Here is a 19,871-nt window from a genome sequence, read left to right as displayed (position 1 = left end):
TCCTGAATCTTCTGGTTCCTTCCTGAAATGATTTCCTGCAATAAAATGTTGGTTGGAAATGAGCAGAAAACTGAGAAAAACCTGAAAAAGTTCAAATCTGACCTAAAGTTTTACAGCTCAACTCATACAAAGGAAAACATGAAAATAAAGGTGTTTATTGTCACCTGGAAGGAGGCGGAGCCTCAGCTGGGTCAGGGGGCGGAGCCTCAGGTGTGTCAGCTCTAGTCAGGTTTGGATCAGAACCGGTTCAGACTCCATGCAGCAGCAGAGCAGAGTCTGTATATTTTTGTTATTTAATAAATTATCTTAAGAAAACGAAATTGATAGAAAGGATATAAGGTTTCTTTTATTTTTCTTTTTTGGGGGGTTTGGGGGAAAATATATGTAGCATCCCGATCCACACTCCATTCCAGTTCATGGCGGTAATGCACATCAATAAGTTGCTTGCCAACCGCCAAAAAAGAAGAAGAAGAAGAAGAGCAGCGTCTGGATCAGGTGAGTGTTCACTTCTTGTTTTGCTGATGTTTTATTTACAATGTTTCAATGTGAAATTAATCCACAGCATAAACAACTAAGCAGGTGTAAGTGAACCAGGGTGTGATATTATTTAAAACAATGTGGTTGCAAGGAAGTAAATTTGGTAAGACTTTATTTGAAGGGGTGCAAGAAAAAAGGACATAGGATTCTTTATAAATGTTGAATTAGGTTTGAATTAGGTCCGCTGTATTTTATATTTCTGTTTTTTTGTCAATGTTTTTTGTAGCGATCTGGACAGGTAATGTCCTGTTCTGCAGTGCCGGGGGGCCAGACGGGTGTAAAGATAATTTTCTGGACCCGGACTCAGACCTCAGAGACGCAGAGTGATGGATCCTCTGGGGAGTCAGAGGCAGGAGGCTGAAATGAAGTGAGCTCTGCTACGTGAGCGCTGAGGATTAGAACAAGCAGAAACTATTATTAGTGGTTTATTGTGTTGCTGAGCAGAAACTTGGTGCAGCTTTGGCTATTTTATAAAAGTCTTTATAGATAAAACTGAATCTGATCAACTTGAAAATCTTTATTAATTTAATGAAATAGTCATGGAAAAAAAATCTTGAAATGTTTAGACATAAATAATCTTTAAACTGAAATGTGAACTGGTTGTTATTTTCCATTTATTTCCTGGTAGTGATGATCAGACAGGATTCTTCTCATTAGCAACACACCTCTGCTGTGAGAGGGGGCGGAGCCTCAGGTGGGTCCGGTTCAAGTTCTGGAGAATCGGGTCCAGTTCGTTCCGACTCGGTTTGTGTGAACAGAAGGAGAAGCAAAGATCTGATCAGGTGAGTTTTAACTCCACATTCTTCTGGTTTCCAGTCCTGACTGGGTTTTCTCTCTTTGAGCTGCTGGACAGAACCAGAACCAGAACTGGGCCTGGTTCTGGTTCTGGTTCTGGTTCTGGTTTTGATGCAGAGCTGCAGCACCTGGTTTCAATCAGGAACTCTGATTTTCTCTGAGTTTTCATCTGTAACCCAGACAACAAGCTGAGTTTGCTCCCAGTTTCATAGTGGAGTCAAACTGGTACCAGTAGGTTCTGAGTGTTTGTGGCCCGGCTGAGATATCTGGGTTCCTGATTGGTGGATGGAAAATATTTCAATATGAAGTCAATAATTTATTGATCAGAGAGGATTTCTCTGGGCTTTTATCAGTAGAAAATCCAGATTGAATCAGACATTTTGGATCAAATGCGTTACTTTATGGACTTTCTTTAATATGGAAAACTTGACCTCTTTCTGACCATCGCTCCATTTCTGAGTCTTTCTGGTTTTAAATGTTTGCTCATTAGAAAATCATAAAATTGTTGGTTGAATCACAGCAATAATTTCCACAGCTGTTTGCCAACTTGCTAGGAAAGTTGTTTTATGTATTTTATATTTGAGTCACTGAATACAATCACGGACATTTCAAATATCCATGTTTTTCCTTTACTCTGATTTTGTTTTAATGAGGAAAATCAAAGTCCCTGGTGAATTAATGAATGAAACGTATTCATACCCCTTTAAATTTCTCACTCTGTTTCATTGCAGCCATTTGCTAATCTCAGAAAAGTTCATATTATTTCTCATTAATGTATACTCAGCATCCCCTCTTGACAGAAAACATACAGAATTGTAGAAAGCTTTGTAAATTTATTAAAAAAAAGAAAAACTGAAACATCACATGGTCATAAGTATTCAGACCTTTTGCTCAGTAGAAACCCCTTTTTAGCTTGTACAGCCATGAGTCTTCTTGGAAATGATGCAACTAGTTTTTCACAGCTGGATTTGGGGATCCTCTGCCATTCCTCCTTCAGAACCTCTCCAGTTCCATCGGGTCGGATGGTGAATGTTGGTCATAGAGTTGGATGCAGGCATGCATAACAAATCACATTTTATTTGAAATATATTTACATTTTTCAAGAGTACATTGCCAATATACTATTACAGAATTGTACAAATTGTCAATACATTCAAAATTTGCAGACAACATGCTTATGAAAATTAGTACAATGAAACAATAGGTACACTTTAGAGGAAATGTGAGAAATATTTAACCAAGGACAGAGTATTGTTTTAATTTAATATCACAGTATTCCAGTATTATTGCAAACATACTGACATTTCTCCTTCCTAAGAACAGTGAGGATCAACGGCAGAACATTCCCATTCACTGCACTTTACAGAAACCTACAAAAAAGAACATTTGTATTTTAAAGAGTACAGAAAAATGGCAAAGAAAAAAGTCTGACTTACAATTTTAAGACGTAGCGGACTCGCTATGCATGTGACATCATCAGAACTGATGATGATTGGGACCGGATGCCTGGGCTGGGAAAACATTTCTAGGTTACTTCTTTACCTGTTTATGTTAGAAGTAGAAAAAATAGTCAGCAATATGATAGAATCAGTTGATGTTGAGGCATCAACTATGAAGCTGTTTTCAGTGAGGTCTTAAGGGAGACAATCTACCATCAAATCTTTCCATCCATGATCTGAACACGTTGATCCCTGCAGGGTGGTGAGGGGGGCCGGTGGGGCCCAGCTCCAGCTGTCACCAGACGAGAGGCGGGGTTCACCCTGGACAGGTCACCAGTCCATCGCAGGCACTGAAAGCTAACAATGAATAAAACGTATGAAAGAGAAATGATAAATTAACAAGGAGAATAAATGATGTCCAATTATTTTAAAATCAAATCATGTTTATTAATTGCAGTGATTTATAATTGCTGACGTCAGAGACTCAGAACCTGGTTTTAGAGGAAGAATTGAGCTGAATCAGGAAAACTGAAGTATATTTTGAGGTTGTCAGTAACATTCCTCTGTGGGATCCAAAAGTCAAGATTCTGAGAGTAGCGTTGTTGTCTTGTAATAGGAAGGGCGTAGGTTCGATTCCATCTTCCTCTTGCCACATGTCAACGTGCTTTGGCACCACTGTTTGTATATGTTGGACCTCCCAGCTGTGGTGTTTATCTGTATATGGCAGCCTGAGTCTGTTGAATGTGTAGGTCACTCATAGCACAAAGGCTTCAGCCTGGATGTATTATTGAGTTTTAAATATATAACAAGTTTTCAGACTCTACACTGGTTTCCAAAATATAAACTCTCCAGCTTTTATTTAGCAGCTGAACCAAAATCTGCAAAATAAAAATCCAACTGTTTTGTCAGTTGATCCGAATCTCCGACCGCAGAGTGTCCTTGCTTTAAATTCACTTAAATGGATCCATGATTAGCTGTAACAATAGATATTTGAGAAATATATATTTTAGAGGTAAAAACAATACAGTAGGGTTTTTTTTTTAATAAATGTTAATAAAATATTGTCACATGGAGGCCAGATTTGCTCCATTAGGGCTGCAAAAATCCTTAAGAGGGCCACAAACGGCCCCCGGGCCACACCTTGGACACCCCTGCTATTAGCATTTCATGCTATGAGCTCAAAATCCAGGCAACAGAGGCGCTTTTCCACATTAGCTGCCCTTCAATTCACAAAATAATTACACAATTTCAAAACTAAATGTTCTTAATGGAAACACTGTGATTTAAAAAAGAAAGTTTTGCTGTTGGGGGCCGTATTGAATTTAGTTTATTTCTTAGTTTATTTGATTTGGTCTCAACAAATGGGTGGCAGAGCGCATCGTCTCGGTACGTAGCTGGTACATGTTTCTGTGTGTGACGAACGAAGGTGTCAAATCACAAAAGCCATAAAAGGCTGGGCAAGGTCAGAGTTCATCTGTTAAACTGGATGAAAATCAAGACATAAACTACAAGCTGGAGTTTAGACATTTTGAGCGTCTTTGTTCCTGCCACTTTACACCTGTCTTTTATTTCACTACACTAAACGCTGCTGCGGTACAAAGACCGGACAGAAATTGTGAGAAAATCCTCTGAATACCTTCAGAAAACCTGGAGAGCTATTGATCAAATCTAATGTAGAATACAATAAAATCTGCTGCCATTAGAAGGAAAGTTGGGAGAGCTTTAAAACTTCTGTAAAGTAAAATAAAAACCACTTAGAGGAGAACAGCAGCCAAACCAGAGTGCTGTCATTATGTAATGTATCAGAAAAAACATTAATCTGCCAATAAATAAAAAAAACATCATTAATGTTTATGCATCTTTATTTTCCCTAGCTTTATAAGAAATTAATTAATGCAAGCTTAAAGGTTGATGGCTTATGGATTATAAAAAATACTTATTTTTGGGAAATTAATAATGAGAGGAAAGACGGTTAGTTTTAATTTAAACTAATTTAGTCTCTGGTAAAAAGCCAAAATGATGATGTCATTGCTTTTGAAGCGTCTGATTGGTTAATTCACAGCATCTGAATTAGTTGGAGGCAGATTAGTTCCATTATGTTTGTGCAACTATAATAAACTTTATCAAAAGTTCTTGTTAAGATGCTGCTGTGCTAAAATGGGCTGAAAGGTCACTCAGTCATTACTCTAAAAGCAACATAAGGCCAGATTACAGTTTATTTTGGTGGCTTTAATCGACTAAAGTACATTTTCTCTGTCTTGGTCTTATGGGAAGTTGTGAGGAAATGTAATAAAATGCTTATAAACTCACCCAGTTACACCAGTTTGGTCGGGAGTGAGGAACTGGTGGAAGGAAATTCAAATTATTTGAACCAAGTTTGATATTTTAAAAGGGCAGTATTATTTAAAAGTGACTTTTTGTTGTAGTGCTATTCCTTCATCAAAAACACACCTTGATTCTTTCATGCACGTTTGAGAAATTATTTAATCTCCACGGCAACCATTCAGCTGTCCAAAAACGTCTGGGTGGACGTAGCCCCGCCTCCGAGATGCAGCTCCTCCCACACTCAGCTCCTTCAGACTAGCCAGCAGCAGTTAGCAAACATTTGGTGAATCTGCTGAGCTGCTTCTCAGTTCAACGTTGGTAAAAACTGTTAAAGGGTTAATAGAGGAACCATGTTGTGATGACTTCCTGAAGGCGGAGTTTGAGAAAGAGCGGGAGTTTTTAAAGAGACAGAGACCCAATTTCAAGGTGTTAAATGACTAAGTCCAATTATGTAAGTTACATTTGATATATTTTGCATTTTTTTATAACTGATGCTAACATTATGTGCCTGTAAAAGACATAATTCTGCTCCTTTCAAGGTGAATCAACCAAAAACTGAGGAAATGAGAAAAAAGAAATAATGTTCCTCAGTGACCTAAAACAGAGAAAGTTTAATCTGATTCATTTCAACCTGAGAAAAATAATATTTATCTCTTTTTTTAGTGTAAATATCTTTTCAACCTCCTGAAGTGTTTAGTTGCATAATTCAAAGCAACCTGCCGTAACTCTGCGTTTCTCTCGGCTTCGATGTGTTTCTAGATGTTCTTTGACTCAAGCAGTTCTTTGTATTACAAATGCATCAAAGTTCATCTTGCAACTTAATTATAAGCTCTAGATAATAGTTTCTCTTCAGATTTTCAGCCGGTGTGAATATATACTGATGGTTTCAGCCGATCGTGACTTATCTCATCTCAAGCAGCCATTAAACTCCAATTATTACTAAAAGAAGCACATAATCTGGTTGCTGCTGCTGCTAAACTGCAGAAGCTGCAGATGGTGAAAGGCGAAGCTGAGGTGAAGGCTGCTCTGTTTCTCTCTGTCGTCCCAGAGACACCATCGTTTCTCCTCTTCCTCCTCTTCCTCAGACATCGCTGCAACCGAAGGGGAAACGCAGCAGGAGGCCAGAGGAACATCAACAGTACGAGGGATTAAAGCGTCTTTGTGTCCTTTTTGCCAGCAGATGGCATCGAGGAACTCGTTCAGGAAGTTTTAGTCACTCTCGGTTTTCCAGGAAGTTTTTTTGCACAATTTTCCTCCGAGATAATTAGCAGGAAACAGCTGTCTCGATTTGGTGAGTCACAGTTTTTCACTCCAAATTCTGGGTTGTTTTTTATTCGGAGGGAGAGCTGCAAATATTTTTATCCACAGGAAATACCTGATAAATATGCTGAATGTAAAATTAGAGGAGAAAATCAGAGCGAAGCTGCAGCTTCTCTTCTCTGAATGGAGCTACAGCGACATCTGCTGGGTCTTAAAGGAATATTGGGAATTGCAGTATTTTGCACCAATGTTATGTTATTTCTTTTTCACATTTCTTCTATCGAATGTTGGTTCCTGGGTGTTTAATGAGACAATAAAGTTTTTAATAATGTTCTTTGTGTTTTTTCTATGTAGCTGTTTGTGTACAAATATAGTAACAGCACCTTTATTTTAGTCCTCCATTATGTTTAGGTTTCTGTATTCAGATCAACAAAGAAATAAAGTATAAAATTAAAAACTTTCATCTTTATTTAGTAAAGACGGAAGCATCCTGTTCAGTTGATCTAGATTTTAAAGCTTCTAATTACGGCAGAAATTTATTTTGCGTTATTCAAACTGAAGATGTTTAAATAAAATACATGGAAACATTTTAATTAATCAATACAGTTTTTTCCTTGAAAGCTTCTTTGTAAGCTTCTTTAAACTAGAACTGTACTGTTATTATATTTTCCGGTGTTTTATTTTGAAAGACGTCACAGGAAGTGTGTTTATAATTTTTACAGCTTAATCGTAGGTTCTCACTTCTATCTCACTGATTCCCAGTGAGATAAATGAAGACAGATTCTTCTCCTGGGTTCATGTCAATGTTTTCTCTGTCAGTGTGAACTAGAAGCAGCTCCACAGAGATGAAAACAGCCGCAGAGACTCTGAGCGGAGCTAACGATGCTAACGATGCTAACAGGCTCCAGCAGCAGCTTCAGAGGAGCTGTGGCTCCTAAACTGGAGCTTCAGCTCCAACAGAGCTGAATCAAAGCTCTACAACTCTGGTTTAGACGCTAAGATGCTGAGCTTCCGGTCTGAAGGTAGGAAAATATTTATGAAAAGTTAAATTATCCTGGAAACAGTCAGAATGATGTTGATGTTTTAGCTGCAGAGCCGCGAACTGAACTATTATTATCAGAGCAGGGCGGGTTTTGCCCTCTAGTGGACCCAGATGGTAACTACAACTACTTGATAAAGTTAGAGTTTACAAACGCCATTCACTTCCTGTGAGTACTTTCACATTAAGAGCGATATAAAAGTTAATTTTCTCAATTAGTTTTCATATTAAATAATAAATTTTACTTTTCTTGTTTCCTCCCTGAAACTTTTATTCAAAGCAGGAAATTAAACTCTGCTGAGGTTTTGCACCACCACCGTATAATATTGTTATTTCTGTAGACAGTCTTTAAAAACAGATAAAATTATTTAAATGACATTAACAGCAGCAGCATAATATTGTATGTGTAATACATTTATTTACAGATTAATTCAGTTCTACAAAAGACTGCAATTAACTAAGTAATATTAAATACTAATAATTTAAACTTTATTAACTTTTTATATTTAATTTTTCTCTATTAGCCCCTTTAATCCTGCTTGATGCTCCTATCGCAGGTGATTGAATTTTATTTCAAACACATTTTTATTATTTATATTTTTTCAGGCCTTGAGTCTCAAAATTTCCCACAGTGAATCGTTTTTGGAGGATTTTTATAGAATAAGTTTTATTTTCCATGTACTAACCCTGCAGTGACTCTTATTTAACATTAATGTAAGCTGATTTGATTTGGCCTGATAAAAGTGAAAATGAGATCAAATAAACTGTAATTAATATGAAGAGGAATATCTGTAGTTGCGATAGTTCACCACCAGAGGGCAGTGAGCGCTCATAATCCTCCATCAAACGCCTGTTAAACTGCAGTTTGTTCTGCTGGTTTTCTGCTGAATCCATGAAAAAAGCTGCTCAGCTTCAGATCTGCTTCACTAACAGCAAAACAGAAATACTGAAGCTTTTCCATCTTCACTCTAGTTTTTTCACTCTGTTAAATCTAACTGAACTATTAATGTTTATTCAGATGAATCAAACTTTGGCTCTAGAGGAAAACACAAGTTACGTAACTTCCTGTGGAAATAGAAACTGAAACCAACTTTGGTCTCCTTCAGATCAGCCTCCATTTTGAGCTGCAGGATGGAAATAACTTGCTGACTTGTTACTAGAGGTAAGTGTTGCCGCTCCGGGTCCCTCCGTGTCTCTCGGCTCTCTGGAGCCTTTCTAACCGATGAACCCACCGAGGCTTCCCGGGGCCTCAGTCACCTCGGCCTGGGTCGCTCGGCTCTCATAGGGCCTGGTCCCCGCAGCAGCGCTCTGTTTACTTTATTGAAGGCCTGATCTAGAAAGGAATTAGATCAAATGAAAAACTTTATTGTGAGACGTTGCTGCTTCTAAAGTGATGCTAAGTGAGGTTACATTATGCGACTATAAGGAACAAAAAGAGAAATATTGAACACACTATAAACACACAGCTCAGTTACTGCGCAGTTAACCTGGTGAATGATCAGCTATGATCTACCATGACAGCAGCATCTAAAGCTGATCTGTTTGTGTGGAGCAATAATGAACTTTTCAGATTTAATCTAAATAAACTGAGAACTTAATGTAACTTTTACAGTCCATCAGTTCTTGCTGCAGCGACTCTCTCTGGTGTTTTAACCTAAAAAGCAGAACTAAAACATTGTAAACTAGTTTCTCTGCTTGTTGAAATCAGCAGGAAGTGAATCACATCACTCCGTCCCTCATCAGTCTGGGGTTCAGCAGAAACTGATGTTTCTCTTGTCTGTGGATCAGAACCGGCTTTAAGCCGTCCACAGATTTCCTCTCTTCCTCCTCACTGAGTTTGATCTTTTTCCAGGTTTTCCTCTTGTTGCTCCTTTCAGCAGGAAGAAACTCTTTGTCTCTCAAAGCTCTGCTGGAAAAATGCATCCAGATCCAGACTGACTCTTACCTGAAAGGTTGCTGTGTTTAGCAATCAGTATCTGCAAAATCGGAATCGATCAGCCAGAAAACTGCAGTCGGTTCAACCCTAAAAATAACAAAACTTTTAAATGGAGCAATAATAATAAAATAAATAATTTCACAAACATTTTAGATCAGTTGTAACAAACTAGTTTCTAACTAAAAGAGTTGCATTAATGTGTCTCTTTATTTTGAAGTTCAATCAGATCAATAGACTAAATATGTTTCAGGCCTCGCTGAGTGTTTGGGGGCTTCATCCCCCTATTGAAGCAGCTGTTTACCCATGATTCCTTGCAGTGGGTCCAGCTGGTACCTCAGCTGGATGCTGTGGTCCCTGAAAGCTGCTTTGTGTCTCTTGAGCTGAGAGGAAATCCTGCTGAGCTGCACACAGAGGCTGACATGTTGCTGAGATCCCAGCTGGACCCGGTTCTGTCTGGAGGAGAGCTGTGGACCCGACCTGAGCTGCTGCTCCCTCAGAACCTTCTGCTCACTGACTCCCTCCATACAGAGCTACAATAGAGTCATGATGCGTTCAAGTCCACTGGGAGCTAAATAAGTTCACTAGTTCATAGGAAATGTTCACTCATTCATTCACCTGATTCACTCTGATCCTCTGAACACATGATGGGAACCAGCTTTCTGCTTCACAGGACAGTTACTGGAACCGGATCACTGGACTGACTGGTTCTGGTTTCTCTCTCCAAAAGGCCAGAAGATGGAAGATCAGGACAGAGCAAAACCTCCAGGACCCATCAGTCCATCTATGAGGAGTGACCGGTCCAAAGGTTGGGATCCAAACTTCAGTAATGAACCTGAACCATCAGACAGAAAGTAAGAAACCATTTTCTAACTGATTCATGTGAATCTATAGAGATAAAATCTAAATGATATTAACTGGTTGATCTTCAGTGTTTTAATAAACAGTAACTTAATTTTCTTACTTCTTAATTTAAAGTTGGACATGAAGGATGTTGGTCAGTAAATCAGTAGAGTTTGAATGAAGGTCTGAATGAATTAATATGGATTAAAATGTTGCATGGAAACAAAAACAACCAAGCTTGTGAAGAGCAACAATTCAGATTGTCTGTAAACCCACTGAAGCAGTGAAACCCAGCATCTTCCAGACTGGGAACACTGGCATCAGTCATGATACCAAATATAATTCAATGAAGTAAAAATCAGAAATCATCAATGTTCTGAGGTTCTGTTCTGACCCAGTTTCTGGTCCCTTGTTTTTTGTGGACCTTCATGAACATCTTCAGCTCCAGCCTGTTGCTAGTGAAATATTTCAGTGATGAAGAAATGTCTTCACAGGAGAAGCTTTGGTGAGGAGGAGCATCCATCCTGCTGTGCTTTGGGTCAGAATGTTCTGATGGATCCGGTCTATGGGAAACGACCCAGAACAGGATCTGGACAGCTGACAGCCAATCAGAGCAGCTGTGCTCCAGGTGAGACTGAACTCCTCCAATCAGAGCTTCCTTCTATTGTCTCTGTGGAACCAGATCCACATCTTTAGTTGAGATTTGGAAATTTAAGGTTTAAAAGTCTTTTTGTGGTCAGTTGTTTCAACTGAATCTGTGTTTTTCCAGCTGGTGTAACTGGAACTTATGTCCAGGTAACTGGGCTTAATAAAGTCCTCATTTAATTTGAGCCTGTTCAAAAAATTGGCCACAAGATAAATGTACAAATTTGACTTTTTATTTTGTTCATTTTTAAAATTATAAGTGAAGACTCTTACTCTGAAGGGTCATGTTGCAGCATAACATGCCATCAGCTCTAAATAAAACAAACACTTCATAGAATCAATTTGATGATTCTTACAGATAATTTTATTTGTGTTTCAGCACATTATGAGGTTAAGGGGAATGAAATAGCAGAGAGGATGGCTAAGGAGAGCAGCAATCGGGTTTTGGTTGATATTAATGTGACGTTTAGCTTAACAGAAATAAAGTGTATAATAAAACAATAAAAGAGAGGTGGCAAAAGTTATACGTCAACAAATTGCCCAGCTGCCAATATGGTTAATCTGACCTTGCTGAAAATGATTTTTGTTCTACTTTTATTGGTTATTACACCAGGCCTTTAAGGTTCTGCTGGAAAATTGGAGTTTCTAATTTGGGAAATGACTAAAGGACAATTCCACGTAATTTCTTTCTACTTTGAGCATCTTTAATGTGATCTACTTCAAAAACTAAAATATGTAGACTTCAATCATGGTGTAGATTATTCAGGCCAGAATATCTAAAACCAAGTTTGTAGTTTTTTTTCTTTTCCTAAACGAAGCTGCATTAAAGCTTTGATTTGTGAAACTTCAATACAGGTTTGATTTCAACCCTTTTAATGTATCTGGACCACAGTCACCATGTCTCTCTATGAAAAGGGAGAACATGGTGGATTTCACTAAGCAGAAAGTGATTTAAACTCTGTTACAGAGTTTAAATCACTTTCTGCCCATTAGAAAGTGACTTTGAGTAACCTCAGAGGTCACTGAAGTCTCTGAAAAGCTCCCTGGTTCAAGGTGTGGTTGAGGTTCAGCCTGGCAGATGATGGTAAATGTAGAATATAGTGAGGAGTTATGTTACAGAGAAGCTTCTTCAGGAAGTGAATAGTTTGTGAGATCCAAATGGTTTTGGAGACAATCAGGCAGATGAATGTGAGGACAGCAGAGCTGCAGCAGACAACAGAGGAGTGGAGGAGAATCTGGGGACCAACAAGGCGTCCTTAGACCATGGAGGCACAGAAATCACAAGAGGTGAACTGGAGAAAGATTACTAGAAACAATAACTACATGCTATAGTGAAGAGTTAAAAACTCAGAGAGATAACTAGTAACTTGTCCCCTGTCTGCCAGATCCTGGTTTTTACCTGGATTTATGGCCAAATTTTCACTAATCACAATCTATAGTTTAAAGTTTTCTGCTATTAGTGTAGAATAATGTAGCCCATATTTTAAGAGTGCAAGTATTTCAGCTTTTAAACTCAAGCAGATTGAAAATGTTCAACCAGTAGGTGGCCCTAATGGGTAAAGGCCCTTTACCCATTTCCTGAATGGGAAGCTCAATCTGAAGCCAACTTCAGCTCTGTAAAATCCAAACTGTTTCCTGAGTTTGATTCCATGAATGAGAAGTTAGATGGTGAACCACAACTCAGACCTCAATAAAACCTAAAGTAACAGGAGCTGTTCCCTCTGCTGGACGTTGTTTCCATCAGAACTAGTTTGATTTGGCCATAATTTTGTGATAAAACAGCAGTGGCCTCAGAGGCCATCAAAGAGGACAATTTGATACATGGGTCTATGCAGTTGTTTATTAAATTAATGTCTATTTTTGCAACTCTCATTCCTAGTATTTTGTGTAGTTTTGACTGCAAATATCTCAGTAAACTTGAAATAAGATGAAAATATACAGATATTGTCTCAGGAAGATATGGAAGCTTGTTTAAAGTGCATATTTCTTGAATATTTTTCAATTTCCATATAGATTTTCTATATATTAAACTTGTTTAGAGAAAGGTGTTTTCTGTTGCTTTTTAATGGTGTTAATATTTTTCAATCACTGAGAGCTGAAATAGATTTAAAAGATAAAACTTTACATCCCAATGAATGAACAGCAGCAACTTTAACTTTAAGTCGTGATTTTCGTTCTTCTTACCATGCAGAGTTTTTATAAAATTTGGGCTTTTTATTTATTGATTTACTTTTTTCTCATCCATTAAAGCTGATGCACAAATTGTCTCTGAGAATATCAAAAAATTATTGTTTTCCTTATGTTCAGCTGAAGTGTCTCCTCTCCTGTCTTTGTCTCTTTCTTCAGATTTTGATATTCGGTGTCAGAGTGACCATAAAGCGTCTCTGAAGAAGAAGTTCCAGAGTCTCTCTGAAGGCGTCGCTGAACCTGGAAATCAAACCGTTTTGAACCAGATCTACACAGAGCTCCACATCACAGAGGGGAAAACTAGAGAGGTCAACCAGGAACATGAGGTCAGACACATTGAAACAGCATCCAGGAAACAAGAAACAATCAGAAGAGAAGACATCTTTAAAGTCCCACCTGGAAGAGATCAACCAATCAGAACAGTGATGACCATGGGAGTGGCTGGCATTGGGAAAACACTGTTAACACAGAAGTTCACTCTGGACTGGGCTGAAGGCAAAACCAACCAGAACATTGATTTCATATTTCCATTCACTTTCAGAGAGCTGAATATGTTGAAAGACGAAAAGTTCAGCTTATTAGGACTGATTCATAAATTATTTTCTAAAACCAAAGAAATCAGCAGCTTTGAAACGTTCCAGGTTCTGTTCATCTTTGATGGTCTGGATGAAAGTCGATTTACTCTGGACTTCAAGAACAATCCGATCCTGACTGATGTTACAGAGTCCAGCTCAGTGGATGTTCTGGTGACAAACCTCATCAGGAGGAAACTGCTTCCCTCTGCTCTCCTCTGGATAACCACACGACCTGCAGCAGCCAATCAGATCCCTGCTGAGTGTGTCGACATGGCAACAGAGGTCAGAGGGTTCACTGACCCCCAGAAGGAGGAGTACTTCAGGAAGAGATTCAGAGATGATGAAGAGAAGGCCAGCAGGATCATCTCCCACATCAAGAAATCAAAAAGTCTCCACATCATGTGTCACATCCCAGTTTTCTGCTGGATCACTGCTAAAGTTCTGGAGGATGTGATGATGACCAGAGAGGGAGGAAAACTGCCAAAGACTCTGACTGAGATGTACATAGCATTCCTGGAGGTTAACTTCGCAATCAAGAAGGAAAAGTATGATGGAGGAAAAAAGACAAGATCAATCTGGAGTCCAGAGAACAAGAAGCTGATTGAGTCTCTAGGAAAACTGGCTTTTGAGCAGCTGCTGGAGGGAAACCTGATCTTCTATGACAAAGAGCTCAAAAAGTGCGGCATCAACATCAAAGATGCTGCGTTGTTCTCAGGAGTGTTCACTGAAATGTTTAAAAGAGAGAGAGGGACGTGCGACATCTCCGTCTACTCCTTTGTTCATCTGAGCATCCAGGAGTTTCTGGCTGCAGTCTACATGCTCCACTGTTTCACCAGCAGGAAGTCAAAGGTGATCAAGACGTTTCTGGGAGAAAAATACAGAAAAACATCTCTAGATGAGTTCATGAAGGAAGTCATGGAGAAATCCCTCAGCAGTAAAAATGGCCACCTGGACCTGTTTGTCCGCTTCCTTCATGGTCTCACTGTGGAGTCCAACCAGAGACTCTTAGAAGATCTGCTGGGTCAGACAGAGAACAGTCCAGAAACCATCCAGAGAATCATCACCAACCTGAAGGAGATGAACACTAAAAGAATCTCTACTGACAGAAGCATCAACATCTTCTACTGTCTGGTGGAGATGAACGACGTCTCATTTTATCAGGAGATCCAACGGCTGCTGGATTCAGGGAAGCAGCTCTCAGAGACTGACTGTTCAGCTCTGGCCTTCATGCTGCAGGTGTCAGAGGTTCTGGATGAGTTGGACCTGGAGAAGTACAACACATCATATGATGGACGACTGAGACTGGTTCCAGCTGTGAGGAACTGCAGAAAGGCTCGGTGAGTCCAGATGTTTTCATTGTGTGAATGCTGATTCAGCTCTATTGTCCTCCTGTTTCTTCTTCTTCTTCAAGTTGCTTCTGGATGTTTTTGGTCTTTAACTTCTTCCTTCATCCTCTGGACTATTTCAGCCATTCAACCATCTAAACATTCAGCTCATCCAGGACAGCTGCAGCTTCTGGTTTTAGACATTTTGATCATTTTAAAAATATTTAACTTTTTATCAGTTTTCATGTTTAAATGAATAGAAAACCCTGAACTCTAGAAAAAAATCTATTTTGTCTGAAAGATCCAATCAGCCAGAGAGACTTTTACACTTTAAACTCCTCTTCACTCATTGAGCCGCTACTCCTTTTAGGATCTTTGTCTTTTTTTTAAAATAAAATCACTGTTTAGGTTTGATGGACACTTTAAAATAACCCCAATAATTGCTGCTGTTGTCATGGAAACCAGTTAGAAACTTAGTGAACCAACTTTTCCTCCTCCCACTAGTTTCCTCTGAGTTTGTAAATCAGAGCAAAATGTGGTGATTGTTGTCTGGCTCCAGAAAAAGTCCTAGTTTCTGTCAGATCCTCCCAAAGCTCTGAGAACTCTGCTTCCAGAGCTGGAACCATTTTCCTCATCAACTCTTCATCTGCAGCTTTTGTTGAAGCTGTTAGCCATGAAGACCTGGAGAGACATGAGCTTCAACTCTTTAGACATCCCAGCCTCTTCTAGTTACTGGAGAACTTTCACTGCTTCACCATGAAAAATGCTGCTGGACCCAAACGCTCTGTTTTGGTCTTCAGCTCTTTAAGAGTTTAGCAACAATTTCTTCTGACATCCAAACCTTTGTTCCTCTGAGCCACACGGTCTAGTCCAAGTCCGAGCTGTGAGCAGTTCCTCCTCCTCTCCATCATCTCCAGTAGTTTCCTTCATCAGCTCAGTCAGCCTCTTCATCAGCTGCTTCAGCTCCTTTGAGGCTCTGATGCTGCAGCTCCATCAGATGCTGCAGAGAAAACTGAACTTTCCTTCACAGATGATAGAAGATCTTCAACATCTGACTGCAGCTGAAGGTCTGAGGACATGAAGCCTGGACCAGAACCAGAACCAGAACCTGGACTTTAACCAGGAACTGCACAGATTCTCTGTGGGGTCAAACTCAGTAAATTGAAGATCAGATGTTGATCAGATGATGACATCACTGTTATCATATTTTAATCTGTTTATGATCCAGATTGATTTCATTAGAACTGAATTTATTTCTTCTCTAATCACAGACTTGGTGGCTGTTTGATCCAAAAGGCTGATTGTGAAGTTTTGGCCTCGGCTCTGAAGTCCAACCCAGATCTGACTGAACTGGAAATAAATCAGATCCTCATAAATTTAGGTGGAGACTCTGATCTGAAGCCTCTGGTTGAGATCCTGGAGAGTTCAGTCAGTAAAGTGAAGAATCTGGGGTTTGTTTTCTTTATTTATACAATAAAATCATTCATTTATACTTTAAACTTTAGTTTAATTAATGCTTTTATTCTAATATATTTTAGTTCATAACAACCTGTTTAAATGTCAGAATAAAATCTCTAAAACTTTTTACCTTATATATTATTTTTTTCTTATTTCAGACTTTGAGATTATTGAACTTTGTTTTTCAGTTTTTTACTTTAAAATGTTTTTTTACTGATGAACAAAATGAGTAAAATAATTCAAATGATGTAAATTAATGATGGAGATGTTTCAGTTTGGTTTGGTAAAGATTCAGATTGTTTTATTTCTCATTTCTGATTCTCATCTTTACATCCAGAATGAAATGTTGTTCCTCCAGAGTCGAGCCACAAACACTGACAAGTTCAAATCATCATTAATGACCAAATCTAAGAAATGACTGATTGTAGAAAAGCAAATCTAGATGAAATGAATGAAAGTGAGGTTTGCAGCAGCAGCAGGTTCCTCAGCTTTGTCCTGAAGCTGTGGTTCTGTTGGGCCGGGTCAGAGAGGAACCGTCCTCTTCAGTCTGACAGCTGTCAGTCGGTTGGAGCCTCGTCTCTGTGATGATGCTTCATCAGGTCACGTCTCCTTAGGAAATAATGGCCTCCATTGGCTTTCAGCAGCTTTAATAAGAACCCAAGGCCATTAATGAAGAAACTGAGTGGTTCTGATCCAGTTACCAAGTCGGGTCTCCAGCTGATGATCAGGAACCAGCAGAAATAGCTCAACTCATCCAGGCTGATAGAAAACTTTGAGTTTCTTTATTGATCAAATGTTCTGGTTCTGCTGGTTTGGACTCTTTAAACCAGTTTGACTGGATCAGATGTTAGAATCAGTTCATCGTGTTTCTTTTACATTCAGGGAAATTAATTTTCTACAGTTTTATTATTTATTTGTTCATATTTCAGTTTTAACCTGCATCCTGTTGGCTTCAGCTCACATCTTTTATTCTTTATTCAGATTGTGGGAATGCAGTTTGTCAGAGACCAGCTGGACTTCTCTGTTCTCAGCTCTGAAGTCCAAACTGACCCATCTGACAGAACTGGACCTGAGCGGAACCAACCTGGGAGATTCTGGAGTGAAGGAGCTCTGTGGTTTTCTACAGACTGAAGGCTGCAGACTGGAGAAATTGATGTATGTAATTATATAATTATTGATATTTCTGTGAATAATTATATATAATTGATCATAAATCAAATTAATTTCTTCTGTTCTAATAAATATTTTCTGAGTTTGTTCCTGGACTTGGATCCAGAGTTTAATTTAGTCCCTCTGTGTAACTGAGTTGGACCTGCTGATCTGAGGTCAGAACAGGACAGCATTCGGACCCCCAGTGTGTAGAAATCCCCCTCATGTGAAGCAGGTCAAAGGTCATTCAACCCAGTCTAGAAAAGTGAATTCCTGGAATCTGACAGGAACAAATCAATAATCAATGATTGATGCTTCAACATTTTGATCAGAACCTGGAATGATTTTACTGACTAAAATCCTCCAACACAACATGACCCAGTACCAGGTTCTGGTTCTGGTTCTGGTTCTGAAGTCAGCAGGTCTTTATTGAAGCAGCAGCTTGTTGGCATTAATATTGATGAGAATCTTTAACTGGTTCTGTTGGACTGGTTAACCTGCATCCTGTTGGCTTCAGCTCACATCTTTTATTCTTTATTCAGATTGAATCACTGCAGTTTGTCAAAGATCAGCTGTGATTATTTGACCTCAACTCTGAAGTCCAACCCGACCCGTCTGACAGAACTGGACCTGAGAGAAAACAACCTGAAGGATTCAGATGTTCAGCAGCTGAAGAATCTTGTAAAGACTGTAATGTAAGTAAATGTTTGTAGTGAGTCCATCTGCTGTCAGCATATTGAACTAAACCCAGTTAGCATCAAAGCAAAGATCCAGTGTTCCCAGTAAAGCTGCAGCTTCTCAGTGGGAGGAGAATGGTTCAGGCTTCCTGATTGGACACAGAGACAGCAATCAGCCAATCAGAGGAGCAGCAGCTTGCTGTGTTCCTGCGTTTGTGTTGGTGTGAAGATGAGTGTTGTTGCTGTGTCCATGTCTCCAGGAAGTCCAGCTGGACTCCAGCGTCCAGCCGTCCAACATGTCTAGAGACAGTGGTCCTCATCCATCAAACTGTGGCAGCAGCAGATCTGATCTCAGATCTGTTTGTTCTCTCAGTTCAACAGGAAACAACTGATCAGGTTCATCTTGGTCACAGCTCTGAGATCAGTCTGACTGCAGCCTGGAAACCATCTAGTGGATGTGCTGCGTCACTGACTGCTGCTGGAGAGAGGCTGGAAACACTCACTGATCTGCTCTCTCCTTCCTTCTTCTCTCTGCAGGTTCTGATCCCAGTAAAGTAGAAAATGGTCTCAGTGTCCTGCTGATCCTCAGAGGTTGAAGCTGCAGCAGTTTGAGTCTAAAGAGACTCTTACTGGATCATGATGATGACCTCTGACCTCCAAGGTTTTCCTCCCGTTTATTTTCTCTTGTCTGTCATTTAGTGTCTGATGTTGTTTGTCTCTTTGGATCAATAAAGATCCAATTCAAACTGGGCTCCATTTAGAGGCTTCATGGAGTTTTGATCTGAACTGGATTCAACTGGAAAGTTGATCTTTTTTCTCTCTGATTCATTTTCATCCTGGAACCAGAAATGGTCTGAGAATGGAAACATGGGAATCATTTTCAGTTCAGCTTTGAAGCCATGAAAGACACTTCAAACCTCTTTTCTCTGCTGCTTCTTCCTTCTGCTGACATGAAAATGTTCCTCAAAGCTCCACAGATAAAAAGATGCTTTACTGGAAACTGCAGAGAAACTTCAGCTTCCATCAGAGAAACCAGTTTAACCAGTTTAGAACTGGATGTCCTACAGAAACTCTGATCTTAGAGCAGTTTTCAGGAACATGTGGAACCTGGAAACAAAAAGATTTTATATATTTTATGTTCATTGTAAAAGCTAAATCTTGAAGTTTTACGTCATCATTGATTCTCAGCTTTAATTTCTCTCAGTTTGTTTTGGTTTTTACTTTTTTAACTCCATATTTCATGTTTTGAGTTTTCTAGAGAACTTCAGGCTCTTTACTGTGATTTTACTGATTTATTCAAACCTCAGAGAATCACTGGGATAATGTGCTGATTGGTTCATGTTTGATTTTCATCATTCTTCTAATGCAATGTGGGTTGCTGGATGTTTAACGACCAAATAAAGTTTTAAAAAAATCTTTGTGTATTTTTATGCAGCTGACTGTGTACACATATAATAACTAAACCTTCATTTTAATCCTCCAGGCCATTTTTGCTGTATTATAAGTTTTCACATTTAGTTTCACAGCTTAAATTAGTAAAAGCAGAAACATCTCAAGTTGATTTCAGCTTTAAGCTACTAATTTAGCCAGCAGTTTATTTTTGCAGTATTCAGACTGAAGATGTTTTTTTAATAAAACAGATGAGAATCAATCTTTTCAATCAAAACTCGATGAATTAAATCAG

The 19,871-nt window shown here is 39.0% G+C and overlaps 1 protein-coding gene and 2 long non-coding RNA genes across 3 annotated transcripts in view; all 3 read left to right on the top strand.

Moving 5' to 3' along the window:
- Positions 1 to 19,871, top strand: part of LOC116715868 (NLR family CARD domain-containing protein 3-like) — a gene marked incomplete at its 3' end in the record, with an annotated part of 163,667 nt that overhangs the window by 68,983 nt on the left and 74,813 nt on the right. Inside the window, exons 8-9 of the mRNA XM_032556586.1 lie at positions 10,059 to 10,182; positions 10,666 to 10,799. Coding sequence (XP_032412477.1) covers positions 10,059 to 10,182; positions 10,666 to 10,799 — 258 coding nt within the window. The remainder of the gene's footprint in view (positions 1 to 10,058; positions 10,183 to 10,665; positions 10,800 to 19,871) is intronic.
- Positions 1,217 to 6,689, top strand: LOC116715878 (uncharacterized). Its single transcript, XR_004338280.1, has 2 exons — positions 1,217 to 1,319; positions 6,145 to 6,689. It is a non-coding gene; the product is annotated as an uncharacterized LOC116715878 (long non-coding RNA).
- LOC116715876 (uncharacterized) lies at positions 14,867 to 16,256 on the top strand. Its single transcript, XR_004338278.1, has 2 exons — positions 14,867 to 14,915; positions 16,175 to 16,256. It is a non-coding gene; the product is annotated as an uncharacterized LOC116715876 (long non-coding RNA).

Source organism: Xiphophorus hellerii, chromosome 24 (assembly GCF_003331165.1).
Source record: "Xiphophorus hellerii strain 12219 chromosome 24, Xiphophorus_hellerii-4.1, whole genome shotgun sequence".
Classification (NCBI taxonomy): Eukaryota; Metazoa; Chordata; class Actinopteri; order Cyprinodontiformes; family Poeciliidae; genus Xiphophorus; species Xiphophorus hellerii.
The sequence above is the reverse complement of the archived record's forward strand: the minus strand, read 5'-3'. Positions and strand labels throughout refer to the sequence as shown.